Source organism: Pelecanus crispus, chromosome 6, assembly GCF_030463565.1.
Source record: "Pelecanus crispus isolate bPelCri1 chromosome 6, bPelCri1.pri, whole genome shotgun sequence".
Taxonomy (NCBI): domain Eukaryota; kingdom Metazoa; phylum Chordata; class Aves; order Pelecaniformes; family Pelecanidae; genus Pelecanus; species Pelecanus crispus.
The window spans coordinates 7,155,098-7,181,557 of NC_134648.1; the positions used below are offsets into that span (position 1 = coordinate 7,155,098).

A 26,460-nucleotide genomic window follows, 5' to 3' on the forward strand; every position below is an offset into this window, starting at 1 on the left:
GCCTCCCTGTAGACCATAGTGACTACCACCTCTGGCTTTCGAGATGGTCCTGTAGCTTCTTGCTGTACAGTTTCCTTGCTGCCCAGGAAGGGTGGAATTAATTTGTGTGAAAGGTTATATGATCTGTGCTAAGTGGAAGGTCAGACTATGGTCTTTTCTAAGAAAGAACAAAATCTATGTCTTACTCTTAAATGACAGAGTAATATGCTTGATAGGTTTCCGGAGGATGCTTCATTTGTGGTTACTATATAGTACAAAGATCAGATCAGTCTTTGTAGCTGGATCCTGTTACATTGTGTGTGCTCAATGGAAGGGCATTATCAGGAAAGACCTTTTGTCACGCTAATTTTTCGCATGTGTGTGTACTAAGACATGTATCCTGCAGGATGCACAGTTCTGCAGCCTCTCCTGAACTTGTTGCAAATTACATCTTTTTCTACCGCAGGCACTGAGGGAATAACATTGGTTGGAAGAATGCTCCACCTTTCTATGAGAGGAGATGCAGTGGATGAGAAGTGACAAAATAATGGTTAAAGTGTATTTACATTTGGGTTTGAAATAGAGAAATAAAAATTATGTTCTATATGAGCAGTTCTGTAATTTCATAAAGTTATAAAACATTAATAAAAGACATTATTCTTGATCTGTTGAAAGACATTCATGAAAAGAAAAAATACCTTACAGTAATACTGAAATCTAAATCAGGTGCAAAGATGAATATAGAGTTGCATAGTTCTGTACATTTTGCTTAATTGTGTTTGTTGAAAGGATATCATTTTCTCTTTAAATCACAGGCTTTGAAAGAGCACTGGTAATTTTTTTCAGAGATTTAACCTTTAGAGTTTTTAAGTGCTTTAGTAATGATCTCAACTTTTCCCCTGTAATTTAGGAAAATTATAAAATTACAGATTTTTAAAATAGCTCTGTACACCTCCACAGCATGTCTCAAGGCACGTTGAGCTGTCTACGTGGGCCTAATGTTCAGGTAGCTGACTTGAGTTTGGTACAAAGGTTGCTGAAGGAGGCTAAAGAAAGGCATCTAATTAACAGACTTTTCATTGTATCTTGCTCTAAGGAGCCTTTGTCACATGCTAAATCTCATCAGTCACTGAAAGCTAACAGGGAGCTACGCTGCAGTTGGCAGAGAAAAACATCACTCAGTTCTTCAGCATCACCAACTGTAATGATCCGCAGACAAATTCTCAGGCGAGCAATAATTGCACAGCGATGAACTGCCAACACGTGATGAATATGGATTTCATATATGGCCTGTGAGCAAGAAAATCGCATCTCCGTTTGCTTTGCTGTGTGGAAACAAATGTGTGAGAACAAAAACTGAATGTCACTTTCCTAGGGGCAAACTGGCAGCTGAGGTTAAGGAGAATCTTCTGTTCTTCTAGGTGTCACAACTCATTGACTCTTCTGGGTCTCATATCAACATACTGTGTGTCTCTTAGCCTTTGTGTGTTTGTCTGTAGCCTCAGACATGAAGTCATCCATTTCTGTATCTTATACAAAAGCATTTAGGAGAGAAATTTATGTAGCTCTGCTTGTAAATAGTTATGTGATACTCGGGTTTGGTTTTGTCACCAGTGTTGACTGTATGCAACAAATGTGTCCATTTACAAAGCTTCCATTTTAAAAAGCTTGGGAGTTATACTAGATTTTCACAGTGAAAAGCAGACCTATTTAATAAGCAAATTAAAAAAAAATCATGGTCTTAGAAGGGCTTCTGAGCTTGCTTCATCATGTAAAGATTTAGAACAACCTAAATCTTTATCTTGGTCCAGATAGAGCTGCAGTCTGTCTAAGGGAACATGACTGTAGTGTGTTTAGCTGTATTTAGGAATTTCTGTTCCTTGGTTTTTCAGCGTATTTCATGCAGAACAAGAGTAGTGTTACCCATACAAAATGGAAGGTACCGACATCTTTGGTTCAGAAAAATTGAAGTCTTGTCTGGCTGAGGCTCCTTAGGAGAACTTGTATGCTCAGTAAGTTTTCTAACATTATTCTTGTGTACCGTGTTTTTCAGTAATGAGATGACTGTGAAAAAGATGTCTTTTTTAATTACAGACATTATTAATTAGGAGAAATAAATGTTTTCATGAGGCAGTTAATTGGTGTAGCCATTAGTAATGCCAGTTATTAAGGTCCCTTTAGGGCTTCAGATCCTTGATATTAACCTTACAGGCACCAGTTTTAAAGTGACAGTAAAATACATGTACTTTTTCCTCAAAAACTTTTTAAGACTTAAAAATATAACCTAAGCATTTCAGATAACCCTGTGACAAAGAAAAAATATCGCCATAGCAGCTGAAAAACAAACTGCCAATACACAGAGTATTAAATAAATAAGTTGGGTTGAATTCCCACAAGATTAAATTTGGTTATTTATCTACAGTGTAGGTGCTGCATACATAGTAGTAGGTTACTACCAGCACGTACACTCTGCGGTCTGAAGGACGTAATTCTGGGGAATCTGTACTAATTATGCATGTGGCTGGGTGTTGCAACTCAGTCTGTTTGGTCCATCTTTTTATCTTTTTAGTCAGAAGAATTAGATAATCATAGAAATCAGCAAGTTACTGAAGCAAAATTCTCACTTTTATATTAAATAAATGGATGAATGGTATCTTTGACACAATACACGATCTCAAGAGATAAATGATTCTGAACTAGAGGATCTGAAATATTTAGAAATTAAACTTCTAAATACTTAAATGGATCAGTGATGAGTATATGGTACAACTCAAGAAATAATTAAAAACTGTTTTGCTTTTATCCTGTCTGATAGATGCAGGTAGGAAACATGCTAGAAGCAGGTAGGAAAGGACCTAAAAATTATTTCCTGTTAATACGGGAAGAAAAATATGGCAAGTAACTGGAATCACTGAACCTGACAGTCCTTTCCTGGTCACATCTTATATTAAAATGTTTTTTATTTCTTAACCAGTAACAGATAAATAGAGTTTTGGACCTCCTCTTGGGAGTTAAAATTGTCCATAACATTATCGTGCATCTAGGTGCCAAAGACAGTGATTTTGTGCAAACAGCACATAGCATCAATGAGCTGTTAAAGCCTTGTAAAATGAGCCATTGAAAGCTTGAAGTATCTGCTGATTTAATCAACTAAACCATTAAATTTATATGGGAAAGTATTAATGAAAATGGGAATTGTTTGAGGTCATCTTGCTGGTTGTGCATAAAGTCCCAATTCCAGTAATGCAAAGCAAATTACTCTGGGCTAAACTCCATCGGAGTAAAAGGGAACCGTGGGAGCAGCACTGAAATGCACACGGACTGCATTAAAAGGGAAAGTGAATAGCGATGCAAATAAGATACAGGTGCAAGATGCAAATGGCCAGTAAGGCAGCTAATGTAATACCAATGGTCAATAGAGTTTAAAGGCAGCATTAAAAAAATCTATCTGAAATGAAATGAAAAGTGAACAAAATGCTGCCATAAGGGAAAGAGCCCTTATTTGTTACAGACTGAGATCATGAAAGGCTAAACAACAAAAGTCAAAATAGTAAACATTTCTGTATTTGGAATGAAGCAGAAATCATACATCCATTTATGTCATGCTGTACAAGGAATAGAAAGTTTAACTTTTGTAACAAAGGATGGTGTTAGAGATTAGACCAATTGATTTGATTAATTTAGACTTGGTTAGCGTAGACTCTAGGCAATGGGTGCAAATAGTTGCACGTTGGCTTTAGGTACGGTGTAAACCAACAGGATGCAAACCAGCTCCAGTCTGAAAGCTAGACAGATAGAGTAGAGGTGAGCCTGCGCCTTGCCTTTGGCAGTGCTTAATGCTTTGGCATAGGGTTATGCTGCCAAAAGCATGTATTGGTTTTTGCAGTAGAGGTCTCCTGTCTGCGCCTGGTGGTGCATCGTAGTCCTGACTTGCACTGCTGATAGACAGGGCAACCCAGGCTGTGTGGGGTCTTGCCAAGGCTAGGCTGTGTCCTGTGCCTGTGTTGGCACATTTGGAGGTACGGCATGGTGCATTGGGCAGCGTGGTCATGCATGCAGTCGTGGGAAATGCTGTTTGGAGAAGGACTTGGTGAGAATAACTGTCTCGGCCTGAGATCTGTGTGTGGTGGGAAGAAAAAAGTATTCGCATGACCAAGGGATAGATTTAAATATACAATTAAATAAATGCTGGAATTATTTTTGCTTCTGTACAATGAGTTAGAGAGCTGGGAGGGTACATTTGGAGTATGTGGCAGTAACTAATCGCCTCAATGAGAAATAAGGTGACACCTACTCTTGTGCTTTCTTTTTTTAAATTTTTAAAATTTTTTAAAATTTTTCCTGTATTATGGAAAATGGATCTTCTGACAGGATACTTGGAAACACCCTACTTAATGAAGCACTTGTGATGGGTGCCACAGGTGCTGACTGGGACATGGTCTGCTTTGGCATGGTGGCATGTATAAGTGTTTTGAGAATGGGTGCCTTTGGCTATACCGTGCTTTGGGGCTTGACCTAACCTAAAGGAGTAAGATTCAGGAACTTGCACGGTATAGTGGCTTAGACTATGTGATTTCAATCTTTTGAAACTGTACCTTCATAGTGGGAAGGGCCAGCCATACTAATCACCTCCCTGCCCAATAGCTTTTTTGGATTGGTGTCTGCACAGAGATGATTGAGTCTTCTTATGTTCCAAGTGCTGCTGGCCTTCCCAGTACTCTGTATGCACCTCCATTGCATTCCACCTTTTGAAGTAACGTTATCTTCTTTTCTATGGTAGTTTTACAGAACAGAAGATGGATATTTTAAGTGTGTAAGACAGCTGTTTTGATTTATCGTTCATATATAGTTTGCCCCATCTTAATGCAACTTCACAGGACTTAAAAATACAGCAAAAGATAATGCAATAATGTAGATATTTCAGTATATTTCTACCTGCTGGGCGTAATTAAAATATGTAGGTAATGTTTACCATTCCGCTGTACTGTATTGCATCAATCTCAAACAGACTCAGCCTTAGGAAAGAACTCTCTAACCAGAGTTACTTATATTTGAACTTTCCTATACCTTGAGTCAGTGGATACCTGTCTCAAGAGCAAAGCATATTTTCAAAAGTCTAAAGACTTGAAGAGCTTTGGCAATATTGTGCTACACGTACTCTGTAGCTAATCCAGGGAAGTACTATTAAGAATAAATGGTAGGCTTCATTTTGTTTTGGATTATTTTTCAGTTTTCGCTGAAGAGTTTTCCAAATACATTACTGATATTAATAAAGACCACAGTAAAGTCTTAAGAAAATAAAATTGATGAGTGAATGTGTACTTAGAATTTAGAAGAAAGATAAGAATTGCGCTTAAGACATGGGAACTGGAGTCAGAAACTTAATTATCTTCCTGAAATGCCGAAGATTATAATTTTTTTTCCAGAATTTGTAAATCCATTAATGATTTTGAGCATCCAGGAATGCCCATGCTACATAAATATCAGCAATCCATTGTCCAAAAAATAACATTAGCAGTCTAATATCCCCCTGGTTTAAATGCTTGTGAAATCGAACATTAATGATCCTGTCATGCAGAAGGGCTGTATTGTGGGTGTTACTCGCTAGCTCAGAGAAGGGTGCTGTATACTGCACACACAGTGTGCTCTATTTGTTTCTTGGTTTATGATTTTATGGTATGGATGATTATCACAGCTCCCTGCATGCAGAGAGTGAATTTTAAAATGAGAGATGCTATGATAATGCTGCAGGGATCATGGCTGTTTTCTGTATGCTGGATGTGAAAGAGTGTGGCTGTTCCTTGCAAACATATGAGCAAGCTTCCGTATCTCTCCACTGCCTCATAGTATTTTGAAGTCACTGCTGCTGTTCTGCAGCTTTTCCTTCCTTCTTGGTGAGCATAACCAGACAGCAATCTTCATATGGGCCTCAGGTTCATTATCAGAGTACTGCATGGCACGTTTAAAATGATAACAGAAAGCTGTAGAATTCAAAACTATGAGCGAAAATAGTTAAGTTCTTGCTTGCAGTGGGTTTCTTATAAGTGTTGAGACCTTGTCAGGATGTCTAAGCTGTCTGCCTGTTTGTGTTCCTTGTGACATGCACGGCAAATTCATCCTGGTGCCTGGTGCAGAGCTTGGGAGTGTCTGGCTGGTGCTCTGGCCTCCTCACTCATCAGTGGAAATCCAGGTTACATTAGCCAGTCAGTGTCATAAATGACTTTCAAAAGAGGGATAGTGTCAGTAGTTTTTCATTGATTTTTTTTTTTTTTAATTGATTCCCCCCCCCCCCCGCACAATACAAGGGGCTTTCTGACTGATTTAAGAGGACCTTCCTAAAAAAATTTAAAAGATGGCTGAGACTTATCCCAGACTCAAAATGCTAGGAGAGCAATGTGTACGTGGTGTATAAGACATCAAATGCAGGTTGCAGTCATTGAAATACATTTATTTTAAAATTCTCGTTCCAATCTAGGTGATGTTTAATGAAATGTTGAAGTACTGTATCCCCTAACCAAATATTATTAATAGCAATCATTTATAATACCTTGTTACACATCCCATCCATGACATATTTAAACCAATTTCTTGCAAAAACAGTGTACCAGCAGAGTAGGAAGTGTTGATGGTTTAGTTCTGAGTGCTGTCTAATACCACATCTGAAACAGATGTATCTTACTGTACTCAGAAGTGTGCCTAGCATACAAAGTATTCCTTCCCAGACATCAGTCTGTCACTGCTTTAAATCTAAGCCCATAAAAGAATCATATAGGAGGGCAAGTATAATCATTTGTACAGGTACTAAGGAGTCTGAACAGAACTGCTTCACTCCAAGCTATAGGAAAATGTGAGAGGGGAATGGGTTACATAATAGTGGCTATAAGTCAGAGTAAAGGAAAAGTCTCCTCGGGGTGATATTAACGGTTACAAGAGCAAGAACAGACTTTAAAGATAGTCTGGCGGAGCGCCAAAAAAGTGCTCAAAAGCATGGGCACTGACCTGTCTTCCAAACAAGAGAACTTGAAAAATGCATGCATAATTGATTTTAAAAGCCATCCAGAATATATTTCCTTTCCATGTGGAAATGGAGATGTTGGAGAGTAAATGGGCTAAAAGGATCTATCCAGCCTTTCAAATTTAACCCAGGCATTTCTCCTTTCCTAGTACTCCTCTGGGCATATTCTTCCTCCTCCTATAACCTCAGCAATAATAAAACACAAATAATAATACAGGAACTTGCTGAACCTGGAAAGTCATGAACAATAAGAAATGATTGCTTAAATATCTCTGTGTTGGCTTCACTTGTGGTTGTGTTTTCTCCCAATGAACACCCCATTATAATGTGGTCTTCACCCTCTGTGCTAGTATCGGAAGACAGCTGTATGCTGAGACTTCCTCAGATTTTTATTTCCTTTTCCCATCCTTTTCTGACTGCACATTCATGTATTAATGCTGTCATGCCTTCAGCGTGCATTTGACGGAGCAGAGCAGTCGTGGAACTGGGCTGCAAATACAACCAGTGTCCGGTACTTCACTTTTGACTTGCAGAAATTTTCAGAAAATGAGCAGAACTCAAACTGTGAAACATCATAGCTTCTCAAACTGTGAAACGTCATAGCTTTCTGGAGCATGTAAATATTCTATTTTGTAAAAAAAATTATTTGGAATATGTCTTGATGGTCCAAGTGGTCCAGATAAATACAGACAATTTCTGATAAGAGATCTTGGCTTCCTGTCTCTACTCAGATTTTGCTGGAGTAGCCTGCCTCTGTGTGACACAACTTTTTTTTTTTTTTAATGCTATATTACAACATTATCTTTAGTACTATAGGCCTCAATATTTATCTCCTTTCACCACGTTGGAAGCTGTGATACTGTAGAAGTCATGCTCAAATGGACACATAAATTTTGCACACACATAGGTATTTTTCAGAGGACGTTTATTGTCTTGGTCTGTGCCATCAACTGATTCACAGTCAAAGGGACAGAAACATTTCTCAGGGCGATGGCTTATGGACAGCCTTGCTTTGGGAGTGTAAAAGTGACTGCTGGAGGTTAGAATCTCAGGAGAGCCAAACCAGGAGCGTATTTGCATTGCTCTGGCAGCTTCATTACACAGCCAAGTGGGGCAGACAGCGAAGGTGGGCTAGGCAGCAAACACTGGGTTTTTGTAGTGACTTGGTTTAGTGCTGCCATGCTTCAGTCTTTGCAGTGGGGTAAGCAGCCCTCAGCGGAGGGGCAGGACGGAAAGGTGGGAACAGAGGCTTTTGGAAGTGATGCAGCTGGTTTCACCTCAGTTTGGAAAGGCACGCTTATGCATTAAACTATTTGATCTTCTCAGTGCAGGGTGAATTAAGCTTTACGCGAGCCAATAATCATCCATTTCTAAAATTGCTGGTTTCGCTTTTAGTGCAATTAACAAGGACAGCACAAGTAAGAACAATTGTGGGGAGATGAAGAGCGAAAACCCCAGCAGTTTTCTCTGGGTTGGTGTGTGTCCCCCCCAAATGTGAACCATATTGCTAAGTGTATGCTCTAGTCATCTTTAACAGGTTTTACCTGTAAATGTTTTATAAAGGACACTGTAGATTGCCTTCCTCCTGCATGGCACTTGAATCTAAATTATCTTATGATAAATTGCTTATTGTGTATCTAGGCTTGATGATTACTAATTCCAATCAGAACTAAATTCAAACATCATCTGTTACGATAACTTAATCATAATTTCTGAAGGCAAAATTGACAGCTTTAAGTATATGTGCTTTAAACAACAAAAAAGACATATTGATGTGGTGGTGGGATTGTAGTATTTCACTAGTGCTATCTACTTGGATCATGGCTAGTTTTCAAACAATGAGCTAAGCCCTCCTATATGCGGAGAAAACCAGTATATGATGAGTGAAGGTTTAATCCTTACTTCAGTGAGCCCACAACTAAATTCCTGGTGACCTTTATTTTTCCCCAGTAAATACTTCTCAGTGTATGTAGATTTTGAATCAATTTTTCATGCAGGAGGACTTGTAATACTTCTCCATTCCTTGGAGATTGTCTATCGAGCCAGTGACAGACATGAAAGAAACCTCGTTTTTCTGATCCTGAACCCTTATCGTCACATATCTGCACATAAGTAATGGGTAATATAATTTCAGCTTACATGTTCATTTAAAATATTAACAGTGATTTCAATATGATTCACTTATTTTGTTTGGCTTTAACAGATTTGAATTGATTTCCTTTAATTGAGTTTACTTTTCATACACTCGAGAAGTTTTTCTTCTTTTTCTTTTCTTGCATCACCAAATAAATCATGGTGATTCCTGGTCTCGGCTCTATACACATTTTATGTACTTTTGTTATGTGTTCATTATCATAGCAGTATTTAGAGGCATTTTGAAATGCATATGACCATATAAATACATATTAAAGTCTGCAGAAAGAGCTTTGAAGCCATTAGTGTCACTTTTGTAGATAAGTACTCAGGGATTCTTATATCCAGGGATTATTTGACTGCCTCACATGTTGAGCCATTAAATCCTCATGTGAAATGTAGTATGAAATTTTTGGTGATTATGGATTAGCTTATCACAGAGTTTAGCAGCAAACTCATTTGTCTTCTTTGAAAGTAGAAAAGAACTAGTAAGCTAAGCAAACAGAAGATTGGCTGATCCTTGGCTGTGGAAGCACACAAGCAAGTGAAGAAAGAACAAACCCCTCCAGCTGCTTAATTTCTGTCATGGCTTAAAGTTCTGAGAGGTTGGTCCACCGCTTCCTTCTGAAAGAGTTGAAGTCTCTAGCACAGTTTTGGTTGCTGAGATAAAGCCTTGGAGGCTGTGAATCCTAATGGAACTATTGTAAAAACTAGGCCATCTGCAGGAATGACTTCGCTTGTATCAAACCCTTAAAAGCACCCTGTGAGCACATCTGAAGGGATGGGTTCCTTTGGTTTCTCCAGTCTTTTGTATTTCTCCAAATCGTATTGACTAACCTATTTTTTGTAGTTTTGAGTACCAGAGGCTGGAGAATAACTTTCCTGAGTCATCTGTTGAAGGCAACTTAAAAATAATATCATGATTTTAGCTTAACACACAAGGCAAAGGGAAACTAGAAGATGTGATCTCAGTGCGTTGAACTAAAGCCAAGGACTTCGTGGCCTTAACTCAGAAACAGCTCTTAAAAGGTTATAAAAGTTGATAGGGAAATTACTATGAATGTAAATTGTAAATAGCTGATACTTTTCATGTTGTATTTAATGTAATGCTGTGCTAACTCTTATTTATTCAGTTATTTCTGGAATTCCTTTCATATGCAATTACTAGTCTTTTTTTGTAGAGTGTACAGTGCTAATCAGAAAAGCCAGAACAGAAATGGCTTCTGCCACCTTAATTGCTATATTGTCCATCCATGCAAAACTGTCAATTACTGTCTGCTTTGATCTCTCAGAGCTTTTTTTTTTAATTTAGCACCAAAAAAAAGTTAAATTTAATATTTTTTTCACTCATTTCTTTTCAAAGTTTATAATACTTGTATTTGTCCACCATCTCTTTCGTTGTTCCAGTCCATCTGCCAAGTATATACTAATCCTCCTCAAAAAATATTTGGGTTTTTCTCTGAGAATACTAGTTTTACGGTTATTCTCCAGTACACTCTGGTATAATCCATAGCAGAATATTATCCCAAACCAAATCTCTTGTGGCATGAATTCAGTTTTTTAATCAGTACACAAAATAACATGGCTTGGTAATATACTACACCTTTGTCTTAGCTGAACACTTTTATTGTTGCATCAGTTATAATCTGAATTAGGTCATAGGACCCTACTTTTAACTTGTTGATTTATAATCTGAGCAGTGTGACAGAATACACAAGGTGAATAAAGACATTTCACAATTTATCTTGCTCATAAAGGAGCTGGTTGCTATCAGACCTTTCATCTCCTAAGGTGGAGCCACTTGGATATGTAAGTGAGAGAAAGCACCAACTTCCTGAGTTTTATGCTGCCTTGGGCTGTTCACTCCAGTTGTTTGCTCTTTTGTTTGGCTAGCAAATAAATATTATAACCTGGCTCAAAACCCTTGATACCTGTTCATTTTATGCTTGGTGCATTTAAGCCCTGTCTTGCTCTATTAAAAGGCAATAATGCACTTTCTTCTTTTTCTGTAACCTCATTATGTTGTTGCTAAATCAACTCAATTGTACCAGTGCCAGTCTCCTGAGGCTGCTGTGAGAAAGCATTTTCTGAAGAATTCCAAGAATGGGGCCCAGGGAATAGGCTACTTTGATGAGGACATACAGCCTTCCGGACATTTACTGTGTTATTGGGTTTGGGGGAGAAAATAGAATATTTTGTTGGATTTCTAATGTTTTCTGGCAGATGTGTTTACAACAACTTTGGCGATCTTCCAGACTAGTCAGCAGCCTTCTGAAGCCTTTTAATTCCCATGTTCAATTAAGCACAAAAATATTTTGCTTTATTTGCATGCAAGTATTATTGATTAGTCAGGCACCAATTTCATTCGGTTAAAATTTAAGTTTAAATTACATAAGACCAGATAATCATGGAGATAAACTTATAAAAGGTATTGCATAAAGCTTTAGAAGGAAATCACTATTTAAAGCTATTTAATTTTATTAACTGTGCTTTTAATGGCAAGTAGACCCCCTTGGCAAAAAAATCCACTCTGATTGTCTGAACTGTTCCTCAGTTTAAAGCTGTATTTCTCCCACCTTTGTCAGAAAAGATCAAATGTATTGGCTGTTATCTGCAAACCGGACACTTAAAAATGCTTGAAGTGAATCTCACTAACATGGATAATGTCAGAAAAGTGTATAATCTTGTTTGTAGTAGTGATCGTGAGACAGTGATCATGAGGCAGTCTCAAAGTTTTGTACAAAAAGAACAGTATTCTGTAACATGTTAAATTTGGTATGAGTGCTGCTTTACTGATGCAGTACTGATGCAGTACTAAAAACAACATCCAAATTTGTATTTAACTTGAATACAATTTTTGTAGACCAAAAAAAAAAAAAAATCAACTCTTCCTTTCCATTTTGGTGCTCTTCAAAATCCATAAACTAAAATCTGTTTCATTAAGTTATTTCCTTGTGGAGGAGGTGAGAAAACGAAGTCTTAAAGCAGTTCTCAATCAGATATACATAAAGAATAGATTTGGGGCCTGCATTAGATAATCAAGAAAATAGGGTGAAGAAGTAAAGGGTAAGGATGTGAAAAGATGGCCATTTTCAAAAGTTGGCCGAATCATATTAATTCCAAAGTAGGTGATGCAGTTGTACTTAGGTGGGAATACAGCCGGTTTTTATGTGTATACATGGCAACCTATACCATAGAGGGGCCTAAAAGACTTCCAAGTAAAGAGCTGTTGGGGCTGACACATGGTTGTCTGTAATAGAAGCCTTCCTTTTTAACTGATTCTGTGAGCCTACAGTATAATACGACTGCTTAGAGGTTTCATGAGATAAATGTCTTTATTTGCCCAAAAAACCCTAAATAGATTTCTAATCATGTTTCAATACAGCCACCCTTAAGTATTGGCATTTTATTGGGCTCTTCTACAAATCTTGCAATTTGGGACAACTTTTCTACCTTTTGTAGAAATTACTTTTAAATCACAAATGAAAACATACCATACCTATACGTCCTATTTTTAATTTTTTTTTTTTAATTTGTCTCATCCTGTGAGTTCATTATGTAATTTTTATCAAGGTAAAGCTGTTTAAAGTAATAGACATCATTTTAGTTTTACAGCTGATCATTACAGGAATTATCCTAATAGGTGCCATGTGGGAGCAAGGCCAACCTCCTGCTATATTTAGAAGGCGAGGTTTGTGCAGCTTGCAAGCAATTCTTTAATTCCGGCAGTTGAATTTCCTGCTGCTTCCAGAAGGAAATATGTGTTTGCTTCATTGGCCTGAGCACAAGAGGTGTGTAATGGAAGAAACATAATTTCTCATTCTCCGTGAAAGCTCTATAGTAGGTCTGTGCTTGGTTTTCTTGTTTATTTACTCTGCTTTTGGTATCCTTATGAGAAAAATAAGGCCATGGCTGTTTGAAGAGTTTGCAATCAGAGTTACAGAAACAAGAGAATCCTGTTTGCAAACATAACTTAAATGGGAGGAATGTCTTCAATGTTCTTTACGTCCTTTAGTTTTGTTGCATTACTGGTTTGCTCCCATTGGCACAAAGGGAAAATGTGTAGGTGAAGATGATGATGCGAGGGAGTAAAGAGAATTCCATATTAATGGGGATATCAAATGCCAACCCAAAGACGAATATAAAACTTAAAAATAGTAAACCAGTTATTCACGAGTTTTCTTTTCCGGTGGAGTGCTCTAGGGATCGTTTTTAACCCTACTGGTATTTTTAGTAGTGACCTGGAAGTGTACGTAAAATCACCACTGCACTAGTGTGCAGAAGTCATGAGGATTGAATCTCTTACTGAATTGAGTGCTGGCCAACAATAAGCATTTCAGTACAGAATTTGGAGACTTTTCCTGGGAAACAGTGTCTCAGAAACGGATTTTTATTTTTGCAAGGGACAGCTATTTAAAAAAGAAAATCACTGTCCATGGAAGGCAGCCCTATAGCCAAAAGGGCTAATGTGACTTTTAAGCCTCTGTGTTTGCTGTTGTTACAGTGGTGTTGGAAAGTTGAGTGCTGCTCTGTTGTCAAGTCAAGAAAAATGCTGAAATATTGATAGGGTTCCATTAAGCCTTCCTTATAGCGCTATACTGAAGTAGTTCTTTTTAAATAACAGAAAAAGAGGTGATCTGGTATCAAAATCTATGGCTATCTAAATAAGTAAAATAATAGCTTTCTATTTCTTAATCTAATGGATAAAGTACTATAAAATAAAAAATTAGAAACTGAAGATTGCACAAAATGTTGATACTATTTACAAGATCTATAGGGAAAAATTCACCATCTCTGAAAGCTGTTATACCAGAATTCGGTGTTTTTTAAAAAAATCACTAATTGAACTAACCATATATTTTTTAAATCCTGTTATGTGTGTTTTCTTGGAGAACTTTCAGATAATCTCACCAATTCCTTTCCCTTTAATTTGCTATGCTTCTGGATTGAAGGTTATTTCTCACATGTCTACCTTGAGAGGAAAAAGAGCTAGCATGAGTATAGGCATTTACAATTTACTTAATTGTTTTTGTTCCTCTTTTCACAATACTTACAACTGCAAAAGGTTGAAGTAAAATCATGGTATTTAATGGAAGCAGTCTTCAAAGGCATGATTGATGATAACACTAAACCTCATATTATTTCATAAACGCCTTCATAAATCAGTGTTGTTTGTGTAGTGGGATAAAATAGAAAAATACCGTCGCGATGACTTACTATCATTCAGGATGTATTATTGGCTAGCCTAGGAGTTATAGTCACCCAAGTGGCTTCATTTGAAACATTTAACAGGAATAATGTTGGACTCGATCTGTGCTTGGACTTGATGATCTTAAAGGTCTTTTCTATCTGAAGTGATTCTATGTTGACCTGTTCACTTTGTAACGGAAAAGGCAGTTAAGGTGAGTTGAAAAAATATCTTTAAAAAATTTGGATTCATAAGCTTTCATGACATACTGATAGTATTGAAGAGAAATCAGGTTCATCCTTGAAGGCTGTTTTCTCCCATGTTTAGTGTGTGTCTTGTTCTTGTTTTTTTTTTTTTTTTTTTCCCCTTCTCAAGAAAAGGATTGGCTAATTTTCTCCAGTTTTGATGAGGCTTAAGTGTGTTAATATAATAATACTACTTGATGCTGTTTGTTTGTTTTTTTTTTTTCTGTAAGAATATAAAATGAAGTCAGAGGTTATCCAGTTTGATTCTACCTTTTATATAAAAAAGGAAAGTATGGGTACATTCCTGACTTACTCAAATACGGGTCTAATATGTGAAACTGAATACCCTTTATATTTGTTGAGGTATTACAAATAGATAAGAAAACTTCTGCTGCTACTGAAATAATTTATTATTTCTTCATTATTAGGTTTCTTTTGGTTATGGTTTCTCAGAATTTAATAGTGTAATTATCCTACATTAAGTTTTCTTTTGGAGATTGCAGCTGCCGATCAGAGTAAGCTTATTCTTTAGCAGTAAAGTACCTGTTACATCCACTGAGTATTGAAAACTAAATGCTCTTCAAAATTCAGCTGTTTAATACTTGATACTGTAGAAGTATATTTTCACATTGAACTTAAATGTCATGAAAACCGTTGCAAGCTTTTCTTCATGTTTTATGTGATTAAAAATTCTAATTATGATGATGCTGTTGACAGAAACATTTGAGATTTATCAAGTTCTCAGTCTGTTTAATGTGTTTTATGAATCACATTTCATTTTAATTAGTGATGTGTGGTATGTGAAGCCAAAGGCTTTACAGAAGTGTTTTTTACAGTTAAGAAGGTATTTTTATCAAGCGAACTTGAGCTGGCATGAGTAGTTGGTAAGACCTGTATGTTGTTGATATTGATTGTGGGCATTATTATATAGCGTATCTCTATAAAGCTGATTCTATTGATTTGACTTACATAGTAGCTATTCCTGTTTTATGCTCAAGTTTATGCTGGATTAAATGGGCCATAGTTACTGGGCTGTTCTCTTTGAAATTAGCACTGGTCCAGCCTTGCTAAGGGTGCTTCCAGCATTGGGTTAACAGTGCAGATGGACTAGCTGTCAAACTTTCCTCATCTAAAATTAGGAGCAAATAAAATGCATCTTTTTTTCCCTCTTAATAGGTAGTTGATCATTTCTTTACTGTATTTCACAGAATGAGGCATAGGAGAATTTTTCCTTTATGTTTCTAATGGCCAAAACCCAGAGGCATCTGAGAGCTGGCTTCATTTAGAGTCTTTCTAGATCAGCATAATGTTGAGCATGCATTAAATTGTGCATACTGATTTAATGATCAGAAAAGCTCATCATACTCTAGCTCCATCTTTTCTGCCTGCTCTGCCAGGAAGCTATGAGAAGATGTAGTACAGCTGGCTATTCTGGCTTTGAGCCACGTAGGGATTTGCCTACATGACAGGAATCCCCAGCTTCCCCTCAGGAAGAACACTCTCCAAGGCAGAAGTGCTAAAATAAAAGGCAGGATCTGATTAAACCATAAACTTTAACCACCTTTTTCTCTATTGTGAGAAATTTCTATACTCATGCTATACTCATTTCCATACCCATGCTAAGTGCCAGAGGAATATTTTGTAGGGAAAGAACCAATAAATGCAGTTCGAATAGAAAAACAAGTGTATTCTTTTTTTGCAAAGTGTATACATGTCTTGTATTGCAGATCCAAATATCCCTGAACAAGCAAGGTCTGTGTAGCAAAGTTCTGCTTAGAAAGGTACAGATTCTAGAAAACACCCCTACAGAGAAGAGAGGAAGGACTGAAAATAATTTCAGTAAATCAATTTAGTGACCCAGTTGATGATGTCAACCGCAAGTTGGTTGTGTGCCAGAGCTGGGTCAGCATCTGCATGCGACAGCAAATGCCACCAAAACTAGCACATCACAGAACTGGACTCTGACATACTAGGAGAGAATGAATTACCTTGTTAAATTTGAATCAGGATGGTAGATCATACTACTAGCGTAACAGCAAATGTGCTCTGAGGTTATTTTGCTGTGACTCACTCTCTCCAAGCAGAAGCAGCATGGTATTAAGGAATGTTTGAAATGACACAGAGGAATATACAGTGAGAGACAGCAAAAGGGAGTAATTTTCTTTTAAACTGAGGCAGTACCTCATAAAAGAATTACACTCTTTTTCATATGTATCACTTAAATTGTTGTTAAAATTGAATGACAGTGTGTGTTATTTGCGTTACCGTAAATTTCTTTGGTAATAAAATGATTCATCTTGCTACACACAGTGACTCCAGTACAGATGCAAGAAACATTCTTTCTTGGCAACAGTAATAATTATGTGGTAGGGTCTGTAATTACTGACAGCATATCACTGCTTAAGAAATTGATTCTTAAGGCCATCTAGAACAATTATAAAATACATTTTTTTTATATAGTATTCTGTATTACCCATTGCTGTGTCTAACTACTGTAGACTTTGGTCTAATAAACACGTCCATTTAGGAAGAGCTACAAATAATAGTTCTCAGCAAACTTGCAGGTAGCACAGCAGATATATCATGTAGAATTGCTGTGTTCTGAACACAGTATTGTTGGTGCTGCAGCCCAGTGCCACTGCGTACTCGGCTGGCACAGAGCATCCATTTCAGGATCATTGAGAAGGAGAGTCCTTTCTGCTTGTACCTATTTAAAGACCTGTGGCACCTTCTGAAGCAGCAGAAGCTTACCTCTGTGTACCTTCACCTCATATTAAACTAATACTTAATCTGTCTGACCAGGAACAGTTATGCTGTGCTGCAGATCTGGAAGAACTGTCCTTGGTGGACTAATTAAGGTCTGCATCTCTTGATGGAGCAACACTTACATTGAAGCAAAGCATGTTCTGTGAGCTCAGGGAAGTTTTTAAATGAAAGGCCCTTTTAAACCTAGCTATTATATTCAAATAAGGGGAGTATCCTGCTAATCAAAGGATCATCTTTGTGGACTCATAGGTTGAGATTTAGATAAGAAAGACTTGTGGAGTGTGACATCCTTCTTCAGGTAGCACAGATTCTAATGAGGAAAATTCCTTGGAAGTTGGTGGCACTCCAGGAAGCAGAAATGTTTAGATTGCTTATTTCTTTCTAGCACAGTCAGAGAGAGCGAGCTAATATATACATCACTAAGAGACTAAGATTTATAACATGCTGCAGAGTAAATTGTGCTGTCAAGCAGAGAAATAGTGTAGTAAAACAGACCCTCTACCCTAATATTCTGAGGATCTTTGGCACTGTGTGCAGCAATCACAGAATATCTGCTGATCCTGTACAGACAGGAGACTTTAGCACACTTTGTAGCAAACTCCATGTATTTAATTTTCCTTGGCATTGAAACCATAGATAGTTTGGGGTTTTTTTTCCTCTGCCTTACGTTCTTGGTAGAGGTGAATATTAACATATATTTGTAATCTTAATTTCTGTGAATATCCTCATTCATAAAGATTTCCCAGATATTTTGGGGGCTGTATTTTTCTTCTGTGGTGTGTTTGCATATAGTTCACTTTGACAGGAAAGTCAGCAGTCTTGCAGAGGTCACGTTCTTGGTGGAACAACTTGAAGCACTTGAACAAGAGAATTTCTGGCATTAACTTCTGAATGTATCTGCTGGGTCTGGCTGGGATGGAGTTAGTTTTCTTCATAGCAGCCCATATGATGCTGTTTTGGATCTATGACTAAAGCAGTGTTGAAGACACCCCAGTGCTTTGGTTATTGCTGAGCCGTGCTTGCGCAGCATCATGGCCTTCTCTTTTTCCCCGCTCTGCTCCGCAGCAAGCAGGCTGCGAGTGGGCAAGAGGCTGGGACGGGGACCCAGCAGAGACAGCTGACCCTGGCTGACCAGAGGATATCCCATGCCATAGGGCATCACACTCGGCAATAAAACCTGAGCAGTGGGGAGGTAGTCATTGGTCAGAGTCTGGCTGAGCATTGGTCTGCTTGTGGGAGGTAGTGAGTGGTTGCCATTGCATTGTTGTTTTGTTTTGTTTTTCCCTTCTTCTTTCCTTTACTTATTAAACTATCTTTACCTCAGCCAATAAGTTTTTTCACTCTTGCTTTTCCCATTCTCTCTCCCAGTCCCACTGGCAGGGAGGTCAGCAAGCAGCTGTATGGTGCTTAGCTGGTGGCCGGGGTCAACCCACCCCAATGTACAATGCATTTGTCTTTGCAAATGTGTTTCTAATTTTGTAAACAATTTAAAGCTTCATGAAAAATTCAGAATTCCTATGAATCATGCAACTAGCTACTGAATTAGTGAGGGCAGTATGAGACCTTGGCAAATACGTGCAAATATATTTGCTTTTATTTAAATTCTATTTTTAAGTTGCAACTATCAGTTGCCCAATGGCAGAGACCAACTTGCACAGCTGCCTTTTGTCTTTTACGAGTTCCTTCTGCTCTGCCTGCGGTCTGGCTGCTTGCTCCCTGCTTTACACCATAGTTCCTAGTCTGCTCAAACTGCGTGGCCCGGGATGTGTTGTGGCTCCCTTGCTCCCCAGCTTTCAGGCACACTCCATTACCTAACCAGCTCGTGGGATGCCAGCATGTTCTTTCTGCCTGACCTGCCAGTTCCTGGGGTACAATGTGACTGTAAGCAAAAGCAGGAGAAACAAACCCTGTCCATCATGGAGCTGAATACAATAGATTAGCTCTTTAATGGACTTGGATTTTGCTCAGTGTTGAATTACTCAATTTTTACAAGGATTGTGTGCATCAAGGCCCTAGATTGAGTCAGAAGATGTATAATAATGAGTTTCTCTTCCATATAAACTTTAGAAAGCTACTTAATTTCCTTGCATCTCAGAAACAACTGTAATCAGAGAATCATTTGGGTTGGAAAAGACCTTTAAGATCATCCAGTCCAACCATTAACCTAACACTACCAAGTCCACCACTAAACCAATTAAGGGTAGAGTCATAATTTCATGTTTCCTGGCGTGGTGGCTGGATTATTTTTTAATGAAAGTAAAAACTAGGAATCATTAAGGTTGGAAAGGACCTCTAAGATCAAGTCCAACCATCAACACACCACCACCATGCCTGCTAAACCATGTCCAAAGGACCACGTTAAAGTGCCACATCTACCCGTTTTTTGAACACTTCCAGGGATGGTGACTCCACCACCTCTCTGGGCAGCCTCTTCCAATGCTTGACAACCCTTTCCATGAAGAAATTTTCCCAATATCCAACCTAAACCTCCCCTGGCAGAGCTTAAGCCCATTTCCTCTTGTCCTATCGCTAACTACTTGGGAGAAGAGACCAACACCCACCTCACTACAACCTCCTTTCAGGTAGTTGTAGAGAGCGATAAGGTCTCCTCTCAGCCTCCTCGTCTCCAGACTAAACACCCCCAGTTCCCTCAGCCGCTCCTCATAAGGCCTGTGCTCCAGACCCTTCACCAGCCTTGTTGCCCTTCTCTGGACACACTCCAGCACCTCAATGTCTTTCTTGCAGTGAGGAGCCCAAAACTGGACACAGCATTCCAGGTGCGGCCTCACCAGCGCCGAGTACAGGGGGACAATCACCTCCCTGCTCCTACTGGCCACGCTATTCCTGATACAAGCCAGGATGCTGTTGGCCTTCTTGGCCACCTGGGCACACTGCTGGCTCATGTCCAGCCGGCTGTCCACCAACACCCCCAGGTCCTTTTCGGCCAGGCAGCTTTCCAGCCACTCTTCCCCAAGCCTGTAGCGTTGCATGGGGTTGTTGTGACCCAAGTGCAGGACCCGGCACTTGGCCTTGTTGAACCTCGTACAGTTGGCCTCAGCCCATCAATCCAGCCTGTCCAGATCCTTCTGTAGAGCCTTCCTATCCTCGAGCAGATCGACACTCCCACCTAACTTGGTGTCACCTGCAAACTTACCGAGGGTGCACTCAATCCCCTCATCCAGATTGTTGATAAAGATATTAAACAAGGCTGGCCCCAAAACGGAGCCCTGGGGAACACCACTTGTGACTGGTCGCCAACTGGATTGATCTCCATTCACCACAACCCTCTGGGCTCAGCCACCCAGCCAGTTTTTTGTCCAGCAAAGAGTATGCCTGTCCAAGCCATGAGCCACCAGCTTCCTAAGGAGAATGCTGTGGGAGATGGTGTCAAAGGCTTTACTGAGGTCCAGGTAAATGACATCCACAGCCTTTCCTTCATCCACTAGGCAGGATGTGGGTTTTTTTGCCACCATGTGCTTCTACAATGTTTTTTTTCACAAAAGTTACCCAGTAGATAAAAGGATTAAGAGCATTAATATAATTCCATAATCGTGAAGGGGAAATTAATTTTGTAGCTTTGGAAGGAAAGTGTAAATATTTTACAGAATAGAATGCTCTCAGCATCTGTATTTTAGGCTCTCCCCCCCCCAAATTCCCACTCTATAGTGTACAAGAGCCCTTCGGGAATAGATTTATTTTAAGTTTTCATAGTGCCTATAAGCCATCCTTTGTGCCAAATACTGGAACACAATACAAGGTATACTTATTGCAGTCACAGTCATAAATTCATATTGTCATTCTATAATTGTTGTTAAGTACTTATTTACTATATGTCAAACCTGAATGTTTAGAAATATATCTAATTGTAATTACTAAAGTGGAATAATTAGCGTGTTTATGGATAGTGATAGCTGTATATGGCCCTGTTTTTGCAAATATTGACAGGTTCAAATTTCAGTTGTCTGACAAATTCCTGAGATTTTGGGAAGAAATATAAAATGGGAGTTAAATGGGATGATTACTGATAAAATTATCATCTTGAAAGGGTAGTTGCGTACTTTTTGATTGTAAATAGTTATCACACTCAGAACAAAGATAGCCAGTCATACAAACTAAATGTGCTGAAATAATACATACTACTCTGGAAACTAAATTATTGTTAACCAGTGTAGCACAACATCAGCTGATGTAATTGTTTAAAAATCTCATACGACATTTTAGCAAGGATGCTGTAAAATAGATTCAGTATTAAAACTCCTAAGTAATTTTTCACCATTACAGCTTTTAATTTCAGTGAAAAAAAAAATCAAATAGCCAGTTTTATGGGTTTTGGTTCCTTTGCAATATATTAACAGAGCAGTCATATTGTGTGTTAGTGTAGTAATAAGAAACAGTTAACAGTCTGAAGGTCAGCAACAGCTAAACAGAGGAATAAAACCATCTTTTTTTTTTTTTCCCTCAGAAAAATCTGACTTTTGATGTTAATTTTAATCTTACTAAAATATGAAGTTATTTATGGTCAAGCTTAGATACATTAATATTTGTTAATTGGAATTGGGAACTGAAGACCTGTGTAGCTGGTGGCCTTATGTTTTTGCATTGAAGGCCCATGTGAGAACAGTGGGAATACTCAAAATAATTGTGAGTTTTTATGCAAAGTGATGAAAATGATGTTTTCCAAGGAAGAAACCTGACTCATATAGGGAAAAATGAATACTAGACTACCTCTCATTAGCCTTTGATCCAGCAGTGATGGATAGTAGAATGGTAACAAAATAAAATCTGCTTGTTTTAATCACTTATTCGTTTCACAATAACATTTTCAATATTCATTACTTTCTGGGGGTTTACATGGGGGTCTCATTTTATATTCCTAGTCTTTTATGAAATACCTAGTATTAAGTAAGTGTGTGTATTTGAGTGCCATTAAATTGTTTCAGGCCTACATTTTTGTAGTTTAGTGTAATTAAAGTAGTATTAATGAGAAGACTTTCATAGTGCTGGGGATAAAAAGGAAAGAATAATGTTCTCATGGCACATTGTAGCACTTTCTAAATCCTAAATTATATGAGCGATAATGTCAACAAAGTTGATGATAATGCATTATTTGGTATGCGTTGATGAACAACTCCGTACTGGCGCCATGGCTGGGGACTGCACACTGCAGACTGGGCAGGAGTGGACTCTGAAGTTGCATCCTGGCAAAGAGCCTTTCAAGTAAGAGGCAGAAAATCAGTTCTTTTTTCCCCTCTTGTCACTATTACATCATCAATTGTGCTTTCCTAGACAAATGCACTTGGATTATTTAGTATTTCCCTGTGAATTTTTAGCAAAAGTAGAAATCTTAGAAATTATTATTACATTATTACAATTTAGTGCTTATGAGGATCACAGTTAACATAAAGGGAAACCTTGCTTCAGGATTCAGAGAGTTAAAAATAAGTTCCATACGTTCAAATGACAGATAACATTCTTAATGCCTGATACTATAAGCATAAGTTTAGGAAATGTAGCCAATCTCTTGTTTGTGGACAGGCAATATAAACAACTATTACATTAACTTTGCTCTGTCACTGACAAGGAGATACAGTAGAGACCGTGATAATTAAAAAATTGTGAGATACATTTTGGAAACATGGAGTTGTAATGTTAAGATGGGAGAAACTCAGAACAGGGAATGAGTTTTGCATCATTTTTAAAATGGTGCACTGAAAACAGGGATCCCCAACTCCTATCTTTCACTTAAATTAACAGTCTGATTTTTCAAATGTTTTCACTGATGCCACACACTTGACTGGTGCAGGCATGTATGTAGGCACCTGAACCTAAAGCCAGGCAACACACATCAAAACTGAAGACTGGCATGTGTCCCAGAAGAAAAAACTAGAAACAGCTAATAGATTCATCAGAACTTGCAAACAGCTGCATTTCAGAGGAGAAGGTGTTCATGATCCTTCAGGAAGCTTGTGGACGTCTTTTGCTTGTATTTGATTTTTTTGCTTGTTTACTTGTTTGAGGGGTTTTATTCATTTCTACCACTGAATTGTTTAGCACTCATAATGTGGATGACACGAGGTGCTGTTTTTTGCTTCCAAATGACTGTATGACATATGTACCACAGAATCATCAGATTTAGAACATTGCGAATTTGAATTGTGGGATCTTGATGGAAGGGTAGGTGAAGAATTCCTGGATTTTGTTCCCAACTCTGTATTCTTCTTTGAATTTTAAATATTTTAAACATTTTTGTTTAGTTGGAGAGTTGCTTATTAAGTGGATGAATCACCTTGAGTTTTCATAATTAGCTGTCTTCGTCACTGTCTAATATGGTAGAGCTTATGTCTTTGTCTTTTGGTTTTTTTCAGGTATGAATACAAGCAAGAGTGAGACAGTGAAAGACCATCCATTAAAACCCTCTAGAAGATCTATGCCATGCCTAGCCCAGAGCCAAACACATCCTCAGAGTCTGAGCAAGCATTCGTCATTTCTGCAGCCAAATCGGGTGCAGCCACAGCCCCGGCCTCAGCCTCTAAGTGCAGGGACATCTACAGCTACAGTGGATGTAGTGTCAGAACGAGGTAGGAGGTTTTTCTCTTTCAGGAGCTTGTTCCAACACTAGGAATTGAAGGGATCTGTGGGGACATGATCTGAAGTCCTGTGGTGTCTTAGATATAATTTTTTAGCATCTTTCATTAAATTATAGGGGCATCTGATAAACTTTGATTTGTTGGAGAGATGTTTTTGCACAAAGCAGCTAGAAGAACCATGGTGCTGAGTTCTTGAGTGAATTTCTATAATGTTTGAAGTGAGGCTTAAACCAGTTTTAATTTTATTTTTCTGAATTACAAGATTATTTTCTTCTCACTGAAAATAAGACAAGAAAGTGCTCCTGTATGCTGGGGAAGAGCATGAAGGTTTCTGTAGTCTGTCCTAGGAGAAAGAAAAAAAAATAAATATTAGGCTTTTGGCAAGAAATGTCTTTAAGTATGAATGTGTAGGAGCAGATGTATTCATTCTTGAATAGCAGAATCAGGGAAGAGTGGTATGGGAGAATGAGAGAAAAGGGAGAAAATCCCTATAAGTTGTTGGAAAAAGGAACTACTTTTATTTTAGGATTTCTGTTTTAACAGATAAACATGCCTTAACAGAGAGACTAGTCTAGTTGGAGATCCCAGTCACTGTGTGTGTCACCCGTTGCCGACTATTGCCAACTGTGTGTGAACCTTTATAGAATAAATTAACACAGCTGGCTTCTGCTACTAAATTTTGATAAGTCCTTCCTTACAAGTTAATAGGCACTAATTATTACCCTAGTAAGTTATTTCACTGAGTTAAACTTCTCTCAGGAATAGAGTGAAAGTCCTCATTAAAGTGATCATGTTCTTATTTCTACCAATGGAAAGTCCTCTTCAAAATTTCAGCCTAAAGTTTTTCATTTGAGTCACTGACAGCTTTAAAAAGTGTATCTTTTACTTATAAAATACATGCAAATGCTGATCTGAATATTGCATTTATTCCAGCAAAAGTGATGGAAACTTTGGAAAACAACTTGCTTAAGCTGTCTAATACAGAATACAGGGATCCATTTTCAGGTAAGTTTGTGTCTGAACTGAAATAATAATAAATTAATGATACTTCAATTACACTTGCAGTATTTAAGTGTGGAAAGGCCGTGCTTACCCTGAACTGCCAGGTTTTTTGAAAGGGGAGACTGAATGTGACTCGAGAAATACATGCTGTCATAAATTTCCTGATACTTTCTCACCTTTCAGACTAACAGTAAATAGGGACTAAAGACAGAGCAGTATTTTTTCATGCATTCAGTGTAACCTTTTCCCATAACAATCCTTCGTAATACAGTCACTTGGAAGCATGTATTTGAAATTCCTTTGAAATAATTATTATTCAGTTATAATTATTCCTGTATATTCATTTTATTCAGTATTGTCATGGCTGCAGTTGTTATGTTGTTGGTTTTGCCTTAGATATTCATGTATATTTGCTTTAGATATTAATGTATAAAAAGTGTTCCAGTCGGGGGGGGGTGGGGGTGTAACACAGAAAAATAGCTATAATTGGGGCATATTTATATCTGCATTAATGACATTTTGATACTTTAATTAAAGTCAAAGAAAGTAGGAAAGGAGTAGTTAGAATAATCCCATCCTTGCAACTGCAAAATGAGTCTGTATATACACACACGAGTAGTAATTTGCAGGTTCCAAAATTAATTAATTTTGAAATTCCCTGAGTGTGTATTACCCATCTGAAATACTCACAGATATTGCTGGACCTTGCACAATTACTGAAGATCTTTTTGCTCACAGTCAATACAGCATCAAACTAGAAATTGTATCTTCATGCTGAAGGAAAGAGATCTGCTTTCAGAAAGCTATTTCTGCTCACCCGTCACATGTTTTAGCATTGATTTTTCTTGATGCCCAAAATAAATGATAGATAAGAGGCTCTTCAAGGTCTCCTAAGAGGTAGCTACTGGGAACATGAGTGAAATTGATACTTCCTCCAAAACAAAATCAAAATGTTCCAAAATCATGACACAGACCAAAAATTTGGCATGAAGATTGTATAAGAAAATCATGTGTCTCGGTAAGGTTCCAGTTGAAGCTACGGCACTCTCTTAGTGCAATTGGTTTCATTGGGTAGGCATGCATGGGTACTAGAAGTTTTCAATGTTATAATCTGCTTCAATTTTTTTTTAATATCCTGTTCTATTTTTTACTAATTGCTTACACGTATATGTGCTGATATTATTGCATATTTATGCAGCATTACTTTTTTCTCATAGTAAGTAATGTGCTGTTTTTCATTCATATCACCTAGTTTTAACCTGAAAAGAAACATGGAGGGGTCAGCAATTGAGGAGAAGATAGACTGAGTCTCATCGGCTCAAAATTGTATTAAACTTTGGTGTGGATGTTTCTCCTCTTCTGACTACAGCTATGCTCTTTGAAGAGACAGGAAAAAATATTTAAACAGTAGCCCTTTGCTAACTTGATTCATTAATTTGCCCATGTTAATTGAGTCAATCCCAAATTAGACTACTGAAATCTGTGAAGTTATTCTGCATTTACAGAAGTGTAATTGGTTAGGATGTTCAGCTACAGACAAAGAAG

At 37.9% G+C, this 26,460-nt stretch overlaps 1 protein-coding gene across 3 annotated transcripts in view; it reads left to right on the forward strand.

Moving 5' to 3' along the window:
* ANO3 (anoctamin 3) overlaps positions 1-26,460 on the forward strand; it is a 211,199-nt gene that overhangs the window by 98,097 nt on the left and 86,642 nt on the right. For all 3 annotated transcript variants that reach the window (XM_075712002.1, XM_075712003.1, XM_075712004.1), the window contains exons 2-3: positions 23,692-23,904; positions 24,847-24,918. In XM_075712002.1, coding sequence (XP_075568117.1) covers positions 23,692-23,904; positions 24,847-24,918 — 285 coding nt within the window. The remainder of the gene's footprint in view (positions 1-23,691; positions 23,905-24,846; positions 24,919-26,460) is intronic.